This window comes from Aythya fuligula, chromosome 2 (assembly GCF_009819795.1).
Source record: "Aythya fuligula isolate bAytFul2 chromosome 2, bAytFul2.pri, whole genome shotgun sequence".
NCBI lineage: Eukaryota > Metazoa > Chordata > Aves > Anseriformes > Anatidae > Aythya > Aythya fuligula.
The window spans coordinates 113,920,770-113,938,917 of record NC_045560.1 but is presented as its reverse complement, the minus strand read 5'-3'; the positions used below and the strand labels follow the sequence as shown (position 1 = coordinate 113,938,917).

At 40.2% G+C, this 18,148-nt stretch overlaps 1 protein-coding gene across 9 annotated transcripts in view; it reads left to right on the top strand.

The window, feature by feature from the left end:
- Positions 1-17,001, top strand: part of DTNA (dystrobrevin alpha) — a 218,717-nt gene extending 201,716 nt beyond the window's left edge. For 8 of the 9 annotated variants that reach the window (XM_032181735.1, XM_032181739.1, XM_032181738.1 and 5 more), the window contains 6 exons: positions 817-976; positions 3,760-3,849; positions 4,544-4,712; positions 5,457-5,589; positions 8,737-8,783; positions 13,483-17,001. In XM_032181735.1, the coding sequence (XP_032037626.1) occupies positions 817-976; positions 3,760-3,849; positions 4,544-4,712; positions 5,457-5,589; positions 8,737-8,754 (570 nt within the window). In that variant the 3' untranslated portion in view covers positions 8,755-8,783; positions 13,483-17,001. The remainder of the gene's footprint in view (positions 1-816; positions 977-3,759; positions 3,850-4,543; positions 4,713-5,456; positions 5,590-8,736; positions 8,784-13,482) is intronic. The other variant, XM_032181740.1, reaches the window with a different exon arrangement.
- Positions 17,002-18,148: the final 1,147 nt, after the last annotated feature.

The following is an 18,148-nucleotide window of genomic DNA, read 5'->3' as shown; positions in this document are numbered from 1 at the left end:
ACCCAGCTGCATTTGTAAAACTTATCATTAGTTTGTAAAGCCTGCTTGGATTTCAACTAAATGACACTAACCGTGAGGTGCTAACAGCATGACATTTTATATGACTGGTGTTAAAATATTTCGGTTTCCAGCAGCTGAACCCATCGCAAGATTTAAAGTTGCCCTGTCCCCACAGTGGTTTGGGAGTGCCTGAGTATGTCCTGTAGTGCAAACAATTTAATAGCGTATGGTTTAGTAGTGGCTTAAAACGGTCCTCTAGATCCTAATAAAACGCACGAAGCTGTATTGCTTACTGTGTCAGCCTTGATGTGACTGCGAGGTTGCATGTGCCATGCACGACCCCTGCGAGGAGGCAGAGGGCACAGATGTGACCTACTGGCACGGCAGAGTTTTGCTTAATGGCACTGCTTCAGGTCCTTGCCCAGGCTGGAAGATGTTTTAGTGCCAGCATCTTTCCCCTTCTCACAGTCCGAATGAGTTGTGTTTTACCAAACATGCATGCGAACTGGGGAGTGAGAGAGGGAAGAGGGCAGAGAGCAAGCCTATACTTTGGTGTTTATTAACTTGGATTGTTTTTTTCTAATTTAGCTGCCTGACATTTTCCCATGCTTCGAGGAAGCCAGATTTTGACTCGTGCTTTCCTACTTACTATTTTTCTATACTGGAGCATTGCTGTCTGCTAACAAACAACTGACTTCAGTACATTCCTTTTAGCAAAATTAGCATTGCACAACTGATCTACAAACAGCATGATGCCTGTAAGCTGAGGGTGAGGGCTCTCGCAAAGACCTGTTTAACTGTTTGATTGTTTTGTAGACCCAAGGGGCAGGGTCCCCACGTTCCTCACCCAGCCACACCATCAGTCGACCGATCCCGATGCCCATCAGGTCTGCCTCCGCCTGCTCCACCCCAACCCACACACCTCAGGACTCTCTGACCGGGGTGGGAGGAGATGTGCAGGAAGCCTTTGCACAAAGTAAGTCTCATTATTAGCTTGTGTGAGGTACTCGGAAACTATTTTAAGAATTGTTTTTTCATGTGGTTAATGACTAAATGAGCTTGAGTTTCTGAGTTGCATGCAATGAAACAAAAGAAAAAAATCCAGAGTAGCCGTGTCTCACTATGGTACATCAGCTTTGTCAGCTGCCAGACATTGCTCTCAGGAAAGGCAGGTAAGCACAACCTGGACAGTGATGCCAACTAGTGGATTTTGCAGTTAGAGGGAATTTTAACGAAGATGGTCAGCCCATTATCAGTACCCTGTTAACCAGAATAAGAAGAGTTGTTATTGACCTCAGGAAAGCATTGTCAGTGCATTTGTTTTTTAATGAAGACTAGATGATAAAACCACAGAATTAGTTCAAGTAGGAAGAGCTCTGTAAGCCACCATATCCTCCTGCCCCAAGAAAGCCAGCTTCAAAGTGAGATTCGATCATTCAGGACTTCAGCCACCTGAGTTGTGGATGGCTCCCAGTGTGCATCTTCCACAGACTCTGCTCCAGTGTTTGACCGTGGCCGTTATGTGATTTTTTTCTCCTTACATCTGAATGTCTCTTGATGCAGCTTGTGGCTGTTGTCCCTTGTTGTTTTCCTTTGGGTCTCTAAGAACCATCTAGACTAGGCTAGACTAGGCAAGAATTGAGTTCTGCAAGTCTCAGTGAGCCCTTTGCTTTTTTAGAAAGCTGATGTAGGCTGCACCATGTTTCTCATTTCTCTTTCCACTGTCTTTTCAAGTAGCAATAGATTTTGAACAGTTTTGAACTTCTAAGGCAACAGGTTAAGTTATTATGTTGAATGCTAAAGAAAACAGATAGCCCATGTGACCCGAATGAAATATTCCTTCTTCTTCTAATCTGATTTCTTCTAAAATACATACCTCACTGCAGATCTTTTACTTGGATATTTTTTGTCCTGTTTCACTAGTACAAAATCAAATTTAAGTGGAGCTCTGAAGTACCCCTGCTAGAGTGGATGTGTATTTGTTCCTAAGAGCCCAGTTCAGCCCTCTCATGCAGCCTGCCCCTACACTTCCCTGGGCACTGTGTGTCTCTATCTTACAACAAGGTCGAATCTATAATGCAATCAAGAACTTTCTGCAAAAGTGCTAGTCAATTCATGTACTGAGCATGTTTTACTAGGGTGTAATTCCTAATCCCAACATACCAGGCTGCTGGACACCTCATTTTCTGTGAGAAAAGAAACAGTCAAGAAATAATTTGCTTCTTTCTGCTGTGAAAAAAATGAGAGGCAAAAAATGTGGACCACTAACCTCTGTGATACTGTAGAACAGTTTCTTCCAGAGCTAAGACTGAGAGAAATAAGACAGTGGCTACAATAAAATTTCCATAAATAATACTAAGGCTGCCTCAGGCAAATGCTTTTAAATATATAAATGTGTTTTGTTCAAGAGAAAAAGCAATATAAAAAGGTAAGTGATCACATTTCAAAACTGCAGCATTTGATGAATATCTAGCTTTATGTCATTATTTACCATATTCCCTAGATATGGGGAGGTCAGAACCAAAGAACTTGAAACCAGCCATTCTGTCACATCTTGACGTATGATGCTCCGTTCTGCACTGCACCAGCAGAGACCTGTCTCTGTATACATAAGGCAGACAAGCCATGGTTAAAGCACTGTTTCTCTTGTGTTTGTGTGTGTTTTTTTTTTTTCTCCATAGAGTTTGCAATAGTTCAGAGATAAAAATCTGAGAAGACTTTATAGAGGGAGTGGCTGTCTGAGTGTCTGTGTGTGTATAAGAAAGAGATTAACTACTTTGATTTGCATTCCAGGAATCGTTTGCTAAAAGTGGTATATTAAAAATTTAAAAACACACTGTAGTGTTTGGGAAATTTTTTTAATGCATTGTTTTGCATTCAGCCTGTGTTAAAGGATCTACAGCATTTGAATCCTGCCAGTTCTTGTGAATAATCCAGTCTGAAAGATTAGAGATTCTGTGGGATATATTGATTATTCAGCCACAATAGGAGCTATGTTTGGGATCTGAGGGAGTGAAGCATGCATTACCCACAGCCTCCTAGGGAAGGAGTATTTCATGCAGCTCACAAGAATCTTTCATGATTGATGGTTAAGGGAATATTGCCAGGTTCAGCAGGGAGGCACTTCTGGATCCATTATTAGAAAGAGTTTAACAGGAGCCTAGCCTGGGGCTGTTAAGAAAGGCAATAGTGCTCCCTTTATTAAAAAAAAGAAAAAAAGGTAAATTATGAAATATACAAGAAAATCCTTCAGCTATAGGAGAGGCTGAGAGGGAGTAGAGAAGAAAATCCTTATCAGTCTTGATGAGGTCAAGTATGTTTCTCCAACATTTGCCATAATTAGCTGGCAAATATGTAGCAATAATGGTGTCATTAAACAGAACAGTGAGAATTTAGAGAAAACACTTCATTTCTTCCCTCCTCCCCCACAGACATTTTAAATGAGTTCATGCTGGATTTAATCTTCCAGGCCTGGTCTGCTGGTGTCACTACACAAATGCAAGCTTGATGGCAATGAATAATCTGCACATATCTGGCATTGTGATTAAATGAAGCATGAGGGCAGGCTTCTGCTCTTGCATAGAGCATAAGTAAATGAGGACATTCTGCAGAGAACTCTTCCGCACGTGTCCCTCGTAAGGACTTTGATACCCTGAATCATCACAATGGCAGCTTTCAGCAGGGTTAAAACTGCTTTGAACAGGAAAACATATGTCTTGTGAAGAGTGCTGACACTGTTTTGTCTGTCTCTTGCTTCAGGTGCAAGACGGAACTTGAGAAATGATTTGCTGGTGGCAGCAGATTCAATCACCAACACCATGTCTTCTTTGGTAAAAGAACTAAATTCTGGTGAGTGAGGCTGAAGGTGGATGGTCAACACACGGACATTTCATAGATGTTTAGAAAAATGGGAGTTAGGAGTATATAGACCAACAAGGAAAGCAGTGTAATGTAGTTTCAAAGCTTTTTTATGCTTGTAGAAACAAAATTCCCAAATAATGGCTTCAGAATAGAGGAGATTTGAAAGCCATGGATGTAAGCATGCAGTTGTATACAATGAAAACTCCTTGAGAAGTTTGTTCCTGTTTTTATATGGAAATGGCCTTTCCAGGGAATGGTGGTACCTGAGAGAGAGCTTGGTTGGTTGCTGTCAAAGCACCCTAATCGCACCCTGTTCCATAAAAAGAAGCTTCCATTTAAAGAGATGGTTGAAATGGCAGGGAGGAGAGATTTCTGTCTTCACAAATTTTATTCAACATGGAATATATAGGATCTGTTGTAAAATGCAATGTGTAGTGTACTCATAAAAATATCCTACCTAATAAGCCAAATAAGCAACAGCTTCAGTATTCTGTCCCTCCCCGAGAAGGAGACCATTAGGTCTACAGGTCTATGTAGAAATACATTTTACTATATTGTACTGCACTCGCTGTGAGGAGGTGATCATCATAAGCAGGGAAGACTTAAAGGCTTAAAGAAACAGACGAGTATATTTATTCTTGTGGAAGTTAAATGCAAACGCCTGTCACCTTTTGCTTCACAGAGGTGGGCAGCGAGACAGAAAGCAACGTGGATTCCGAATTTGGACGGACCCATTTTGATGACCTCGTTCCGTCCCCAACGTCCGAGAAGGCTTTCCTCGCGCAGATCCACGCCCGCAAGCCAGGCTACATCCACAGTGCTGCTGCCACGGGATCCATGCGCAGTGACATGTGGGTAACTGCTCGGCTCGCCTTCCTAATCTCGCTCGTATTTCTGCTGAGGGCAACACGCAGTCTGCAATATTTTCTCTCCTATTTGAGTACCACACTAAAAGTCTAAATTCAAGTGAGGAGAGCTTTATGAACATGAGATAGCGGTGAGCGCTGTAAACTCCGAAGGACAGAACTTAGGATGCCTTCAGGACTCAGCTGTCTCACACCCAACCTGGTGTGCAGACTTTATGGGACAGCTGTGCTCCTTAATGTATTCTGCAGTCCCAATCCCTGCTTATCCAGAGTGAGGGGCCTATTGGAACACACTGAAAAAAGTGCAGTTGTTTTTGGCAAAGACGGAATGCTTTTTGTTGACCAACTCAACTGATCAACAAACCAGTATACTTTTAGAATCTGAATCTTATCTAAGACAATAAACATCTTTCCAGTTATTTTCGGTTCAACCTCTTACTCTTTGTTTTACTCTCAAAGCAGTTATTGAGGACTTTTGTTACTCATTTCCATAATGTACACCAAAAATGCCTTCAGCAGGACATGCCCTTTGGTCTACTTCATCAATACTAGACCACTGGAGAAGGGAAACAGCAGAAGTGTTTTCCACTGCCAGGAAATTATTAACTGGTGGTGCATGTGGCTGGAGTAAAAGTATCTTGCTCTCCTCAGACCTTGCAATAAGAGGAATTTTTATTCATTCTGAATGTCATTCATCTCAGGAGGCTATTTATGAATAATTGTCTTTAGGGTTACAGAAGATGGAGACCCCTTTGTCAGAGCAGATGATGAAAATTATGAGAATGATTCTGTCCGCCAGCTGGAGAATGAACTGAAGATGGAGGAGTACCTGAAGCAGAAGCTGCAGGATGAGGCATACCAGGTGGGAAAAGAAGCTGCCCATACATATCCATAAATGTGAAACAGTTAGGTGCTGGAGCTGTCCAGAGCCCTTCTTATCCCTCCTGGGCTCTGGGGTGTGATCTCTTCTTGATTACTAAAGCAGACACATTCCAAAAACTGTTTCTGTTTTCTTCCACAGCCATGCATGCATCTGGCTTTTGTGCATGTCCAGGAAGACCACACTGCCTGAGGCACATGACAGTAGTCCTTAACATTACCAGGGCCATCAGGTGGGCCAGAATTGCCCCTGAGCTTGTTCTCTGCCAGCTCCCACCAAGTCACTTAGACCTCAGCGCTCCATACCACGTAGGCTTGTTCATGATGTTAAGCTGAGAGCTTGCTATATTTAGATTTTGTTTTCCTCCAGTAATGGAAAACATTCATAATGGTTCATCACTGAACTGAAGCTCAAATAGAGTCTGTGTGTCAGTGTCATTGTCAGAATCTGTAAGGGGAGGAGAGGGTCTGGAAAGAATTATATCCTAGAGGAGTGAGTATTCAACAAGCATCTAGTATAGTGGAGCCTGGGGATTTGTCATTAAGCACCCCCTGAGGAAGTTTTCAAAGGGCATTTGTTTGAGAGTCCAAGAAAAGCTAATTTGCCGGAGGGGGTTGGAATTCTGTAGATATCCTGTCCTGTCTGCACAGCAGTCTCTGCTTCTGCCTGGTGTAATGAACTATCACCAGTTTTTAAGTTATTCTGACTGGGAACATCCTAATATAAAATTCATATCTTCCTATAATGTTGGTAGCAGTGTCAGTAGTAGGGCATACCCAATTCAGTTACTAGGGAACAGGCTTAAAGCAAGCAAAAATAAGTATTTTCCCATGTGGTGATCAATTAAAATTTGAATCTCACCAACACCAAGTGTAACAGAGACCAAAGGTATAAATAAGCTAAAAAAAGGATTCAGCAGACACTGAGAGATCAGAAATCAGATTGAAAGCACCTTGTGAGCAGGAATGTTGATGGTAGTTTTTCTGTAGTATCCATTGCTGATCACTTTGGAGACAAGATTCTGGGACTGACAGGCACTTGATCTAATAAAAAATGGCAGCTCTTGTGACTATCTTCTGTAAAGCTGCTAGGACGGATTAGTCTTGGAAAAGTTCATTGAAACTCATCAAAATTGCAGGTAGTTTTCAAGAATCTTTTCTTTGGTTCTGTTTACCTAAGTCTGCTACAGGCTCATGGGTAGCCTGCCAGAACTCATTTCGTTGTATGAACTGGACACGATGACAGCAGCAGCAGCACTGTTGTGTAATATATACTAAAGCAACAGTGGGTGATATGTTTTTTTTGTCACTTTTTTTTTTTTTTAATCCAAGCTAGGAAATGACAAAAATGACAGCCTTTAAACTATGAATAAGATAAGCTGCCACTGCTGATGTAATAGAAAATAACTGTCATTTGCTAAGGAGTACCTCAACAGTGACAGCTATCGTGCATCAAATAATAAATGTTATTATTGCTGGTAGAAATTTCATTTTTTCTGGAAGGAATGATAGGCCAATTTGATTGTACTTTGATTTCAGGATGGAAATGCAATACACAGTAACAGTGTTACATGAGTTTCACAAGTCACAAAAGGATTTTGTACGTGCACATACCTGAGTACACGTGCGGACTGCAAAATAAGGGTACTCCTTGTGTAGTCGAAACTGCAAATGTTGTTAAACAGAACTAGGTGTTACTCTCGTTTGGGTCAAAAATAGAGCTTTTCCACTGTCTTCCAACAGTATTCCAACAGGAGAAGGGGAGGAAATATCTCTTGTTGGTGTCAGAATAAAACTCCTGTTAAATTTAGGTCAGCCAAGACTACACTCAGGTGAACAAAAATGTGTTCACTGAGGCAGTCGAAACTCCTCGTTCTGTACAATTTCCATTTAGTACAATTTTTCCAAAAGAGATTTCATGATGTACTTCACTGTCCATCAGATTGTCAGCTCCTATCAGGCAATAATTTGATAGCAGTGACCTAAAAGTAGAAGCTACTTTTTGTTGATAACCTCAGACCCAAAGAATGCAACATGTATGAGAAGTCCTTCCTAGTTTGGCCGATACCCTTTTGATTAGGGAACAGGTTTAAAGCAAGCAGAGTTAGGAACTAAGCTAGAAGGCACCACTAGGATGATTAGTATTTGATCGGATAGTATCATATATTGGTTTTGAGACACACATGCTTCAGCTTTGGCTCGTTCTCTCCACTTTGCAGTTAATTTGTGATTTTTGTTATTCCATGCCTTTTTCTACTAATGTCACTGATAGTTTCTAAAGATAAAGTCATGGCTTGCTTTCCACTTGCAAAAATGATAGAAAACTGGGAAATTACTATTTCGGGTATCCTATTGAACAGTAGCCAGGTGAAATATTCTCACTTTGCATCCAACCATTGGAATTTATTACAGGCTGTTTTTCTCTTTGTACTCATATGTACACTGCATTCGTATGGATAGCAAAAATAAAAATAAAAAAATGGTGACCATAGCTGTCGTAATGCTATTTGCAGCTGAAATAATCTGCGAGGAAGAACTCCTACTGGGGTTACAGAATGGTACCCTCAGTAACAATATGGTAACCGTTTTTATGTTATTTAATATCTCACTTTGTGTAAAAGCAGCACATTTTTAAAAATGTGTAGATGTAGTGTAGCATGGAAGACTGTTGGTCAAAACCCACTCTTGTTATTTTGTGTCACCTTGTCTCCAAGCAAGACTTTCAAGCAAAACTCTAAATTAGTAAAGTATGAGCAAAACACTCAGGATGCACAAGGGAATCTGGGGCAGGAAACCTCAAAGGAGACTTATTTCTCTCTCTTTTTATGAAGCATGTTGTAAATAACAAGTATTCGTACCAGAAAAAAATAAATAAATAAACAACCACATTTGGTACACAAGTGTAAATGCTAACAGTGCTTCTCCTCCCACATCTCCTATCAGTTGTGTTCTTGTTACAGCCTTTTGCTGGATGTGTTGTGTAAGACACTTTTCACTGGGTTTATTTTCTGGGTTTTTAATTGCTGTCTTTATTTCTAGGCTTGTGCATGGCTTTCTTCAGAATAATACACTGGCTGCTCACTGGCTTAATTTGTCATGTTCTTGTTTTCTATCCTCTGTTTATCTACAGGTCAGTTTGCAAAGTTGAGTGCAATATCCTTCTCTCTCTCCTCTCAAGTAAGTACCACTATAATTTAGAAGAGTATTTAGGGTGAATCCTCAAAATGTGTGTTTCAGTTGTAATGCACCATGTACTACTGTCTGAGTGTATGTGGTGATGCTGTTTCTTTCTTCTTTTAACTTGTATCAGTATGCCTAGGAATGCATATGCCTAAATAATTGCTAATAACGCATTTGAAAAGTGGTCCTGGCCCTTAGGATTCCTGTTAAGCCACCACCCTTTTCATCTTCTTCATTTGTTACCCATAAAGGTGAGAATGTGGGACTTCTGCCCCTGGGGATGATGACAAGTATATTAGCCAGAACAGAGGAAGCATATTCAGTAGATAAGAAAACAGATTACACTTCAGGAGACCTGAGTTCAGTTCCATGGAATGGTTGGGTCTTCCTAGGATAACTGAAATAAATCATTTCTGGTGGGACCAAAACTTCAAAAGAAAGCAATCTGCCAGCTGCTTAATTGTAAAGCTGTCCTCCAGTGTGTTGCGGAAGTTTAAAATGCCCCAATCCAAAGTGAAAGGTACCCAATTGCTTAACACCTAGGGTCTGGCAATTCAGAGATAAAGCAAGAAAGTCTGTAAATTCCCTGCTGATCCGTGTTCAGGTCACATTCTTTACATGTGCCAACCGCACAGTTGCAGCACTGAGTTTAATGCCAAGTTCAACAGTTGTATTTTTATTCAGAAATGCAGGCAAAAGCTATTTTTACAAAGTAGCCTGTTATTCCAAACATTTGCCCAGGGAATGGGAAACCACAGGCTTCCTTCTTGCTGTGGACTTTGCATTTCTGACTTGTGAGGAGAGCGCAGTGCCCTGCTGTGGAGCCGGCAGTGAGAGGATGCCATCCATCCTACCGTGACACTGAACCCTGGACTAACAGGGCCAGGAAGGGGGGAGAAATCAAAGGAGGGGTCTGACTCCAGTCTGCAAACTGAGTCTATTCCTCAAAGCCAGAAGTAAAGGCAACTGAAGGCCCGCTATCAATGGGCGCTCAGAGCTGGGAGCAGGGTCACGCTCAGACAAGCAAAACCAGTGGGTCAAGCTGTGCCAACTGTAGCAGGGATTCGTGCTGCTAGGTTTTGTATGCTGCGCTTCATGCTAGGGGTGCCAGCATTTTGGGAAAGGCTGAAACCCTCCTAATTTATATGGCAGTTTTGAGAGCAAAATTCAACCCTAATTGAAAAATTTTACAAGTTCTGATGATACAAGGATTTGAGTGTTAAAGTGTGGGCCTTGGGAAAGGAGCTGCCCGTCTTGAGTGTTAAAATCTGTTTAGGTATTTCTGAAGCATCTGTCTCAGTGCCTGCTAAAGAAGAATAAATGGATGTGAAAAGCAAACAGCAATACCCAGAGTACTATAAACACCAAATAGCTGCTCGTAAAAATTCTCCTAACATGCCCCTCAGGTTACAGCCATTTTATCAGTAGCCCTGTTAAAAACATGAGCTGTGTAGAGTTTCCAAAACACAGACAGCAAGAAAAGCAAATTTTCATCTTTAATTCTATTGCGCTTGACAATTGCAGATCAGGTCACATGAAAAGGAAGATAATAATGTATGTAATGATGTATATAGTGGTACTACTATGTCTAGCTGTTTTTAATTGCAACTATGAGTAACTGATTTTAAAGGACAGCAACATTCAGGCAAATCATTTGCAGTATTAAGCAAAAAAAAAACAAAATACAATAAAATGCAATAAATAAAGAAAATCCTATTCATTGAAAGCCCAGGCAATCCTTTTTAAGGTTTCAGTTTTTGTGAAAAAGCAATACTAATACAGAGATGTAGGAAAATACATACTTCTGTACATTCAGCTTTCTTGAAAATATGTACCCTGGCTCAAATTAGCAGAGATCTGATACTGAGTTACTATCTCATCTCCTGGCTGTTTTTGAATCATATCAATTTATTATAGCTTCACATGACTGATATGTACTGATGGCCAGCCACAGAGTTTTGTTCACTTCCTCATTTATCAGTCATGGATAACCAATGTTGATGTCATTTGATTAAGGTTTTCTGTATTCTATTTGAATTTGCTTGTTTTAAAGTGCTATGTTCAATTCTCTAGAATTGATTTGAAATAACATCTGGTATAACAAGTTCCCAAGAGACCAAGTGGTTTGAGTAATACATGTAATATAATTTAATCATGTTTTGAGTTTACATGTTAAACGTACCTCTATACCACTTGATTTATTCTTAATAAAGTAACAGAGTGAATTTGAGGTTGTTTCCAGCAAGCACTAGGCAGATCTCAAAATTATTTGAACACATGAACACACAACTTCAACATTATTTTGCCTTTATCCCCCTGATAGCACTTGCATTTCTTGCCAAGGATGGCCAGTGGGAACAGAAAGCCTCCACCTCTGAAAGCAGTTAAGAAGTTGTCACTTTCAATTAAGAGTTGTCAGCTTGAGCAGTGGACATGCGCCCACAAGCTTTACAATTCCCTAGATTTTTCTAAAGCAATGCTTTCTTAGTGCTGCCACAGCAACATTGTAGTTGGTCTCATCTAATTCTTTTTTTTTTTTTTGCATTCTGAACATAAAAAACAGCATTATGTGGACCATTCCAACTGAATATAGCAGAAGGCTGGCAGCACAGCAATTTTTAAAAATGTGTGCTACTTTGTAAGCTATTTTTTGTTTTTCCTCTTTATTTTTCTCCTTAAGCCTTTCTCTTCTGAGCACGTAGGTGTAAAAAAGCTGTAAGAGAACTGTGACCAAGTTAACTGTGAAGAAGCAGCTTCCTTTTTTTATAAAAAAAATAATAATTTAAAATCACACGAGTGATAAGGGTACTTTTTGAAAATCACTGAATGATAAGTATCAGAAAAGAATTTTTGGATTAAGTTACAACAAAGGCTGAGAAGCAGTTTCATTATATGACAAGCCATGAGGCTTAACTTGGAATTAGTTCTGGCATTTCTAAAATGCCTCAATGAATGTAGAGTCCTGAGGTTCATTAGTGTTCCTTACTTGTATGGAAACCTCTGTCCCAATGCTGGACATGAAACAGAGAAGCCTTGAGAGAATTTAGAATAGCCATCTCCCCGCTCAACCAAAGATAAGTAATTTATCCAGAAAATTAGAAACAAAACCAAATACTTATCAGTACTGTCGATGCATCCTAATGCATCTGGCATTTCACAAGCCACTCTGGCTTTGCTCTTGTGGTTTATAATGATGCCATCAAGAAATATGAGATGTACCTGTATTTACCCTTAAACTGATTCAATAAAAATTAGTCTCACACAGCTGAGAACTGACCTGTGCCGTGCCTTTAATTTTCTTTTTTTGGCTCAACTGTGAAGAACAAAATGTTCCTTTATAAAATTACCAAATTAGGTTGCACGCTTAAGTGGCATAAATGCATGCCTGATTTTTTAAAAAATACTTCCTTAAAATTCACTTTGGGAATTTTTTGCAAACCTCTCATTATACCTGTAATGCAGGTTTCCTTTTCATTCATCAACAAAATGTTAATGTTAGGTCTTTTGTAACTGCCTGACACAAGGAGATACTAAATTAAGATCATCTTACCAGTTGACATGCTTAGGTATTAAGGAATCAGATGGAAGCATTTGTGCTTGAATAATTAATACAATCAAATGGTGTCAGGAAGGAGAAGAAGCAAGATAATCTACCTGACCTTTCTTGATTCATCAGATTTCATTTAATTCTTCTTTGCTAAAGCCATTTGCATTTCCTCTCTCATCTTGTAGATGAGAAATGAAATGAGTAGGAAAGAATTCATGTTGATAGGGTTTGGTCTTTCATGCTGTTACTATCAGATCTCTGTCTGAGGTAGCTGAAAAGAAAAAGGATGGGCTCCTCATCTTTGAAAGGCTGTAAACAGTATGAAAAAAACAGTGCCTTTAGGATAAATACACAAAAAAAAAAAAAGTTCATAGGTCCTGACAGAGTTCTGAGAGAGCAGAGGTCATCTATTAAGCATTTTCCATTACCAGCTAAAACTTTGATGTCTCCAATATTAAGATATTAATTCTTCAAGCTACACACACACACACATACACACAAAAAAAAAAAAAAAGAAAAAAAAAAAGAAAAAAAAGTACAAAAGTACACCAGCAAACTAGGCTGTTTATGAGCATTCTGAGTCATCCTTTTAAGTAACTGCATTTCTTCATAGACATAACAAAACATATCCAAGCCTGTAAATGAAGGGTAAGACATTTTCACGTGAGGGGCAACTCACAACAGGAGATGGCGAGTGACTGTTAACTGGGTGGCTGTGCACAAGGGCAATAATCCATGGTTTGGCTACCAATAATCTATTTAGACAGCAACCTGTAAGCATAAAATGGAAGAAAAATGGAAAAACCTGCAAATCTGTGCTAATGCAGAGCCAGTTATTCCAGTGTCTTACATGAAGAGCAGAAAACAGTCTGGTAAGAACACCATGGTAAGAAGTTTTCTCCTTAGTAAGTGCCCTGTAAGCTCAGATACCTATGGCTCATCTATGTAGAAAGGGTTTTTCACTTTTGGGGGGATTTTTTTTTCCAGGTATAGGCACAGGAATTGGCCAGGTCCTCCTTTTTTTCTCTCTGTAAAGCATCATGCTCTTGCTATGCTCGTGGGTGTGCCTGTGTGGGTATGTGCACACACATGCAGCATCTTCAACTGGCACTTTATAAATAAAAGTTTCCCAAAAACATTTCTCAACAGGCAAGCTGCAGTCAGACAGACAACGAGAGCTATGTAAGAACAGATGATGAGGAGAGCTGCTTTCGGACAGACGATGAGGAAAGCTTAGCTGCAAACTTCACAGAAGAGTGGAACCAAGAGGTGCAGCGTCTCTTGACAAAAAATTCACATAACTAAGTTCTGAGGACTGTAGCACAGTACTTTTGTTCTAAGAGTTGTAGTTTGTAGATGTGTGTTTTGACAAAAAGACTTTTGTTTAAAGCTAACTTATATTAGCTACATCTTCTGTAACATGGCTCATTACCAGTGAAGAATACAGACTGAAGTACGTACTGCTGTTACAAAGGATGGCAGTATTAATAACTCACATAAATCCTTTGCACATGATATTGAACCTGTTCAGTTTACAATGACAATACTGTTTATAGATAGAAATTTGATTTCTGAATACTTTGAGATTTTAGTAGATCAGTTTACTATACACTGTACATTTTTTCCACGGAAGAAATAAAAAGCTGCAATTATGCATTTAACACTGAATGATTATACTCCTGAGTGTATATATCTAGTAGCCCAAAAATTGAAGTACCAGACTACATTTGCAATTTGTTTGCAAGTCTTTAAATTGACTTATACAAAATGTACTAAAATAATAATATAATTATTAATAATAACTAAAAAATCTCTAATCTAGGGCTAATGTGTAACTTAGGAATGTTTCTTTCAAAATAATCTAACAAATCAGCCATAGAAGTTAGTGTAAATATTTTTTTTCCAAATAGCTATCATATACAAAAGGTGACATTCAAATGATATAGAATCTAGTTTTTAAATCAGCACAGATCTTCTTAAAACTGTGAACTATGTTTTGAAATACTCGTTGCTAAAGCTGTTTATAAACCACAGGTGCCATAAGATCCCTGAACTGACTGATGTTATGTATAATCTTCCATGGTATCGTTTCATTGATGTTTTAGCTTTAGTAAGCATGTGTTCAACGAATCGTCTCTTTCCATTTCTCTGCCCCTCCAACTCACCCACTCCATGACGTTATTTTTGAGGCCTTCAGCTTTAAATGTACAGGCTTAAAGTGCGCTTGCAACTGTTTTCTTTTTATTTCCGAATGTGTATTGCCTTAGCCAGCCACCAGATGTTCTGCATGCACTCTTGGAAATGTGTAGTGAGACTCTTTCAGAGCTGGATGGAGAATTAGCTATCAGTGAAAAGCACAAGAAAAGCAGAGGATTTTTTTGAAAGGATGGGCATACGGTTACAGGATTGGAGTTTTGTCCATTTTCCTAGCTCTCAAGAATAAAGGCATTTCAGGAGAAAGGGACCTATCTGGCCATTTGGGATTAGGAAGCGAAACTGCTAGCTAAAACGTGTTTGCTCAGCTGTTACTACAAGCCTATAGGCAGTTCTGAGTAGGGACAGACACAAAATAGCTGGAATATCCCCCATGCAGTGTATTGCTTGGAAATAAAAATTATGCATGTATGGCATAATACATAGCCAATAATAGCCCACACGGAGAACTTGGAGCCAGTCCAGGACCAGCCAGACCAGAAGCAGGGCAGGAACATCAGTGCAACACTACGTGCTGGCCATATAGCCCAGCAGAGAAGCTCAGCGTGTTAGCCTGGGACAGCCTCTGGACTAACATCATTGTACTGCACTAATGCAACATCGCTGCTTCCAGTACCTGGCTGACCTGAAGTGACATTGCCTAGCAGCCCTGAAAACAGTAACGTTTCATACAGATATTTCACACCAGCACAGTTTGCCTACAGCAAGTGATCAGATACTGATCCGAAGCAGGTTAACATGGTTTGTCTGTCCTCTCTTTCATGATTATGTGGATGTGTGCTGCTGTATTTATGTGAGATTGCTGTGTAGCTCAGCCCAGTAAGTTCACTTGTTGCTTGCACGCACTCTCTAGGCTTGTGGCTGTTTCCCTGGGCACTATGTGTTAGGGGATGAGTATCTGTATGAAAGAGCTGCTGCCATTTTTCACTTTCATATCGTATTATTGCTTATGCAGAACTCTTGTCCACATCTCCTTGCATACCTGGGCTTGGTCTCAGACATCCAAATGGATACTAAGGCATCCAGACATCTTCATGTAAGCTTTTCATTTCTGCAGTCACTGGTCTTTGCTCCTGGGATATGCGCCGACCTGGCAAGGCAGGCACCATATCCTCTGATGCCCCCTCCTCCAACCTCCTCTCAGGAATGGGTGAGCCTCCACTAGTGCCTAGCACTCCACATTTAAAGCTAATCCAATGAAGCTGGAGATGTTGCTGTCAGCTCAGGATTCCAGTCAAGCATTTCCTGAACAGTGATAAAACAAGCTAAAATGCAGCTATGTGCAATGGCTGACTAATTCAACCCATGTCATGTTTAACTGTACCCAGAGTAATAGCTCCCTCCCATCACCCTCATGTCTGTGTGACCATTATCACTACGCTTAAAATAGATGCAATAGAATAAATCCATTGCAAGGGCTTCCGGACTAGGGGTAATGAAGAAAGTCGATGCATCAAGCGCCTTTCTCTCAGCAAGGTGGTCCCCAGCAGGGCTGTAGGTCCCTCATGCCCTGGAGCTCTGAGATGAAGCACCTCTTATTCGGCTCTCCAAATATCTATTTTAAGCATTTTCCAACTGTCAAGCTGGCTACATTTTCACCCAGCTGGTCTTTGTCTGCTTGTTGAATATTATTTTGATTGTGGTTTGCGGTCATTAAAACAAACAGAGTTACAGAAGAGGTCCTTGGCATGGGCCTTTTCTTAACTACCAATGGCCCACCACAGCAGTCAAATCTCTGGGTGGTTTTACTGTCACTGGAGGGAAACCAGTGGTTTGGATTCAGGAGACAGGGATGTGAAGATGTATATGGTCCTCGAATGTCCAAAGCAAAGGTGGAGAATGGGTTGTCTGTAAGTAGTAATGTTAACTAAACTGCATAAAAAGGTGTGTGGCCTTTGTTGTGATATAATATGTATTTTCTTATATGCATGAGCCAAATTGTTGCATCATAATTTATCACGTGTGTCTGCCTTTACTTTCAGTCATCTTCTCCCATCTTTATTGGTTCTTGGCAATTACTGTAGATAGACTTTGTAAATATTGCAACCTCAGGTTGCTGTAATCACATTGGTTCAATTCAGCAGACGGAGCTGTGAACAACGAGCACTCCACTGTGTCCTGAAGGCAAAGGGCATTTTTACCTTTGAACCAAAAAAAAAATAATGTATGAAGAGTTACATCTTGAGGCTACTAACTATAAGACATTTTTAAAACTACTGTACTTGACACCACTTGAGACAGATACAGAGACACTAAAGATGTCACAATATTCATTGGTATTGTAACAGAACTGCTATTGTATGGGTTTTTTGTATTGCTGTTAAGTATTGTTTTGTGTGTGTGTGTTGGAACCTACTGGGGACATGTTATATTTTGAAGTGATTAAACTATTTAATTGTGTGTCTATATTTTGGAATGGAATTATTTCTTCATTAAAAAGATTTTTAAAAGTAATTTATGGAGCATCATGTCTGTGGCTTATTTTGGTTTCGTAAATCCATGGAGCCCAAGGACAGTTTGTTTCTCTAGGAAAACAAAAAGTTTCCCTGCAGTGCAGCATACACTAACATAACATAGCACTGATCAGCCCCTGCTTTCCAGCAGCCCGGGCAGTTTCTTCTTTCTTAAAAGAGCAGAGAGTTGCAAAGCAAGATGAAGAGCTCTTACCTAAAGCAACAAGTTTGTGTTGTGGTGAAGTACACCAGGCATGGCAAAGGCAGCAGGGAGGCAATCCCAGCTGTGCTTTTTGTGCCTGCAGTGCCGGTGGTTCCCCATGAGATGGTTTATTGAAGGTGTGCTGCTCTCCTGCGACGGCAGCAGCCCTTGCCAGTGGATGCATTACAGCCAGCCAGCACAAAGCATGCCCCTGGCAGCTCAGCACAGCCAAGACATCCTTGTGTACAGACAACGTTGCTAACCATCCAGTTAATTACACCAGGGTGGGGTCACTTAGAAGGAAAGCAGTACCAGCACATTAAAAATAATCCTGTAAATCATACCATGCAGTGAAATATCCCAGTATCTGGGAAGCAGATAAAACCCAGTACACTCACTCCTCCTTCCAAGCTTCCTGCTGTGGTAACCTATAAATCACCAAGGTTTATTTGCCCTAATTCCCCTGTCTACGTGGTGACATTCTTCAATAAAGGCGATCGTTTTACACTGTAAATTATTTGCCATATACTCTGAACTTTGCTTCCAAAATCCCAATCCAAATTCACAGCCACAGGATTGTAATATATGATGACATATCATCAGCTCATGAGGATAACTCTGTTTTATCCATGCATAATCCCAAATTGCTGTATTTCTTCCTAACCCACAGTCAGACTATGGCCTTTGGGGAACAAAGGAACAAATGGAAAATTATTTATAGGCATAGGCTGTTTTCCTCTTTACCTCTCAGTTACTCTAGCTAACTTCTGTTCCCTATGAGGAAAATAGACTCATACAGGAAGGAATACAGTGGTTTCATTTGCAAAAAGAAATTAAAAGAGTAGAAAATAATATATAAATAAGTCGTCTTTAGATCTGGGAAGGTGGCACCTTGGCTGCATCATTTCTGAGCTGGGTGACTGAAAGCATCTGCAGTTCCCTAAGG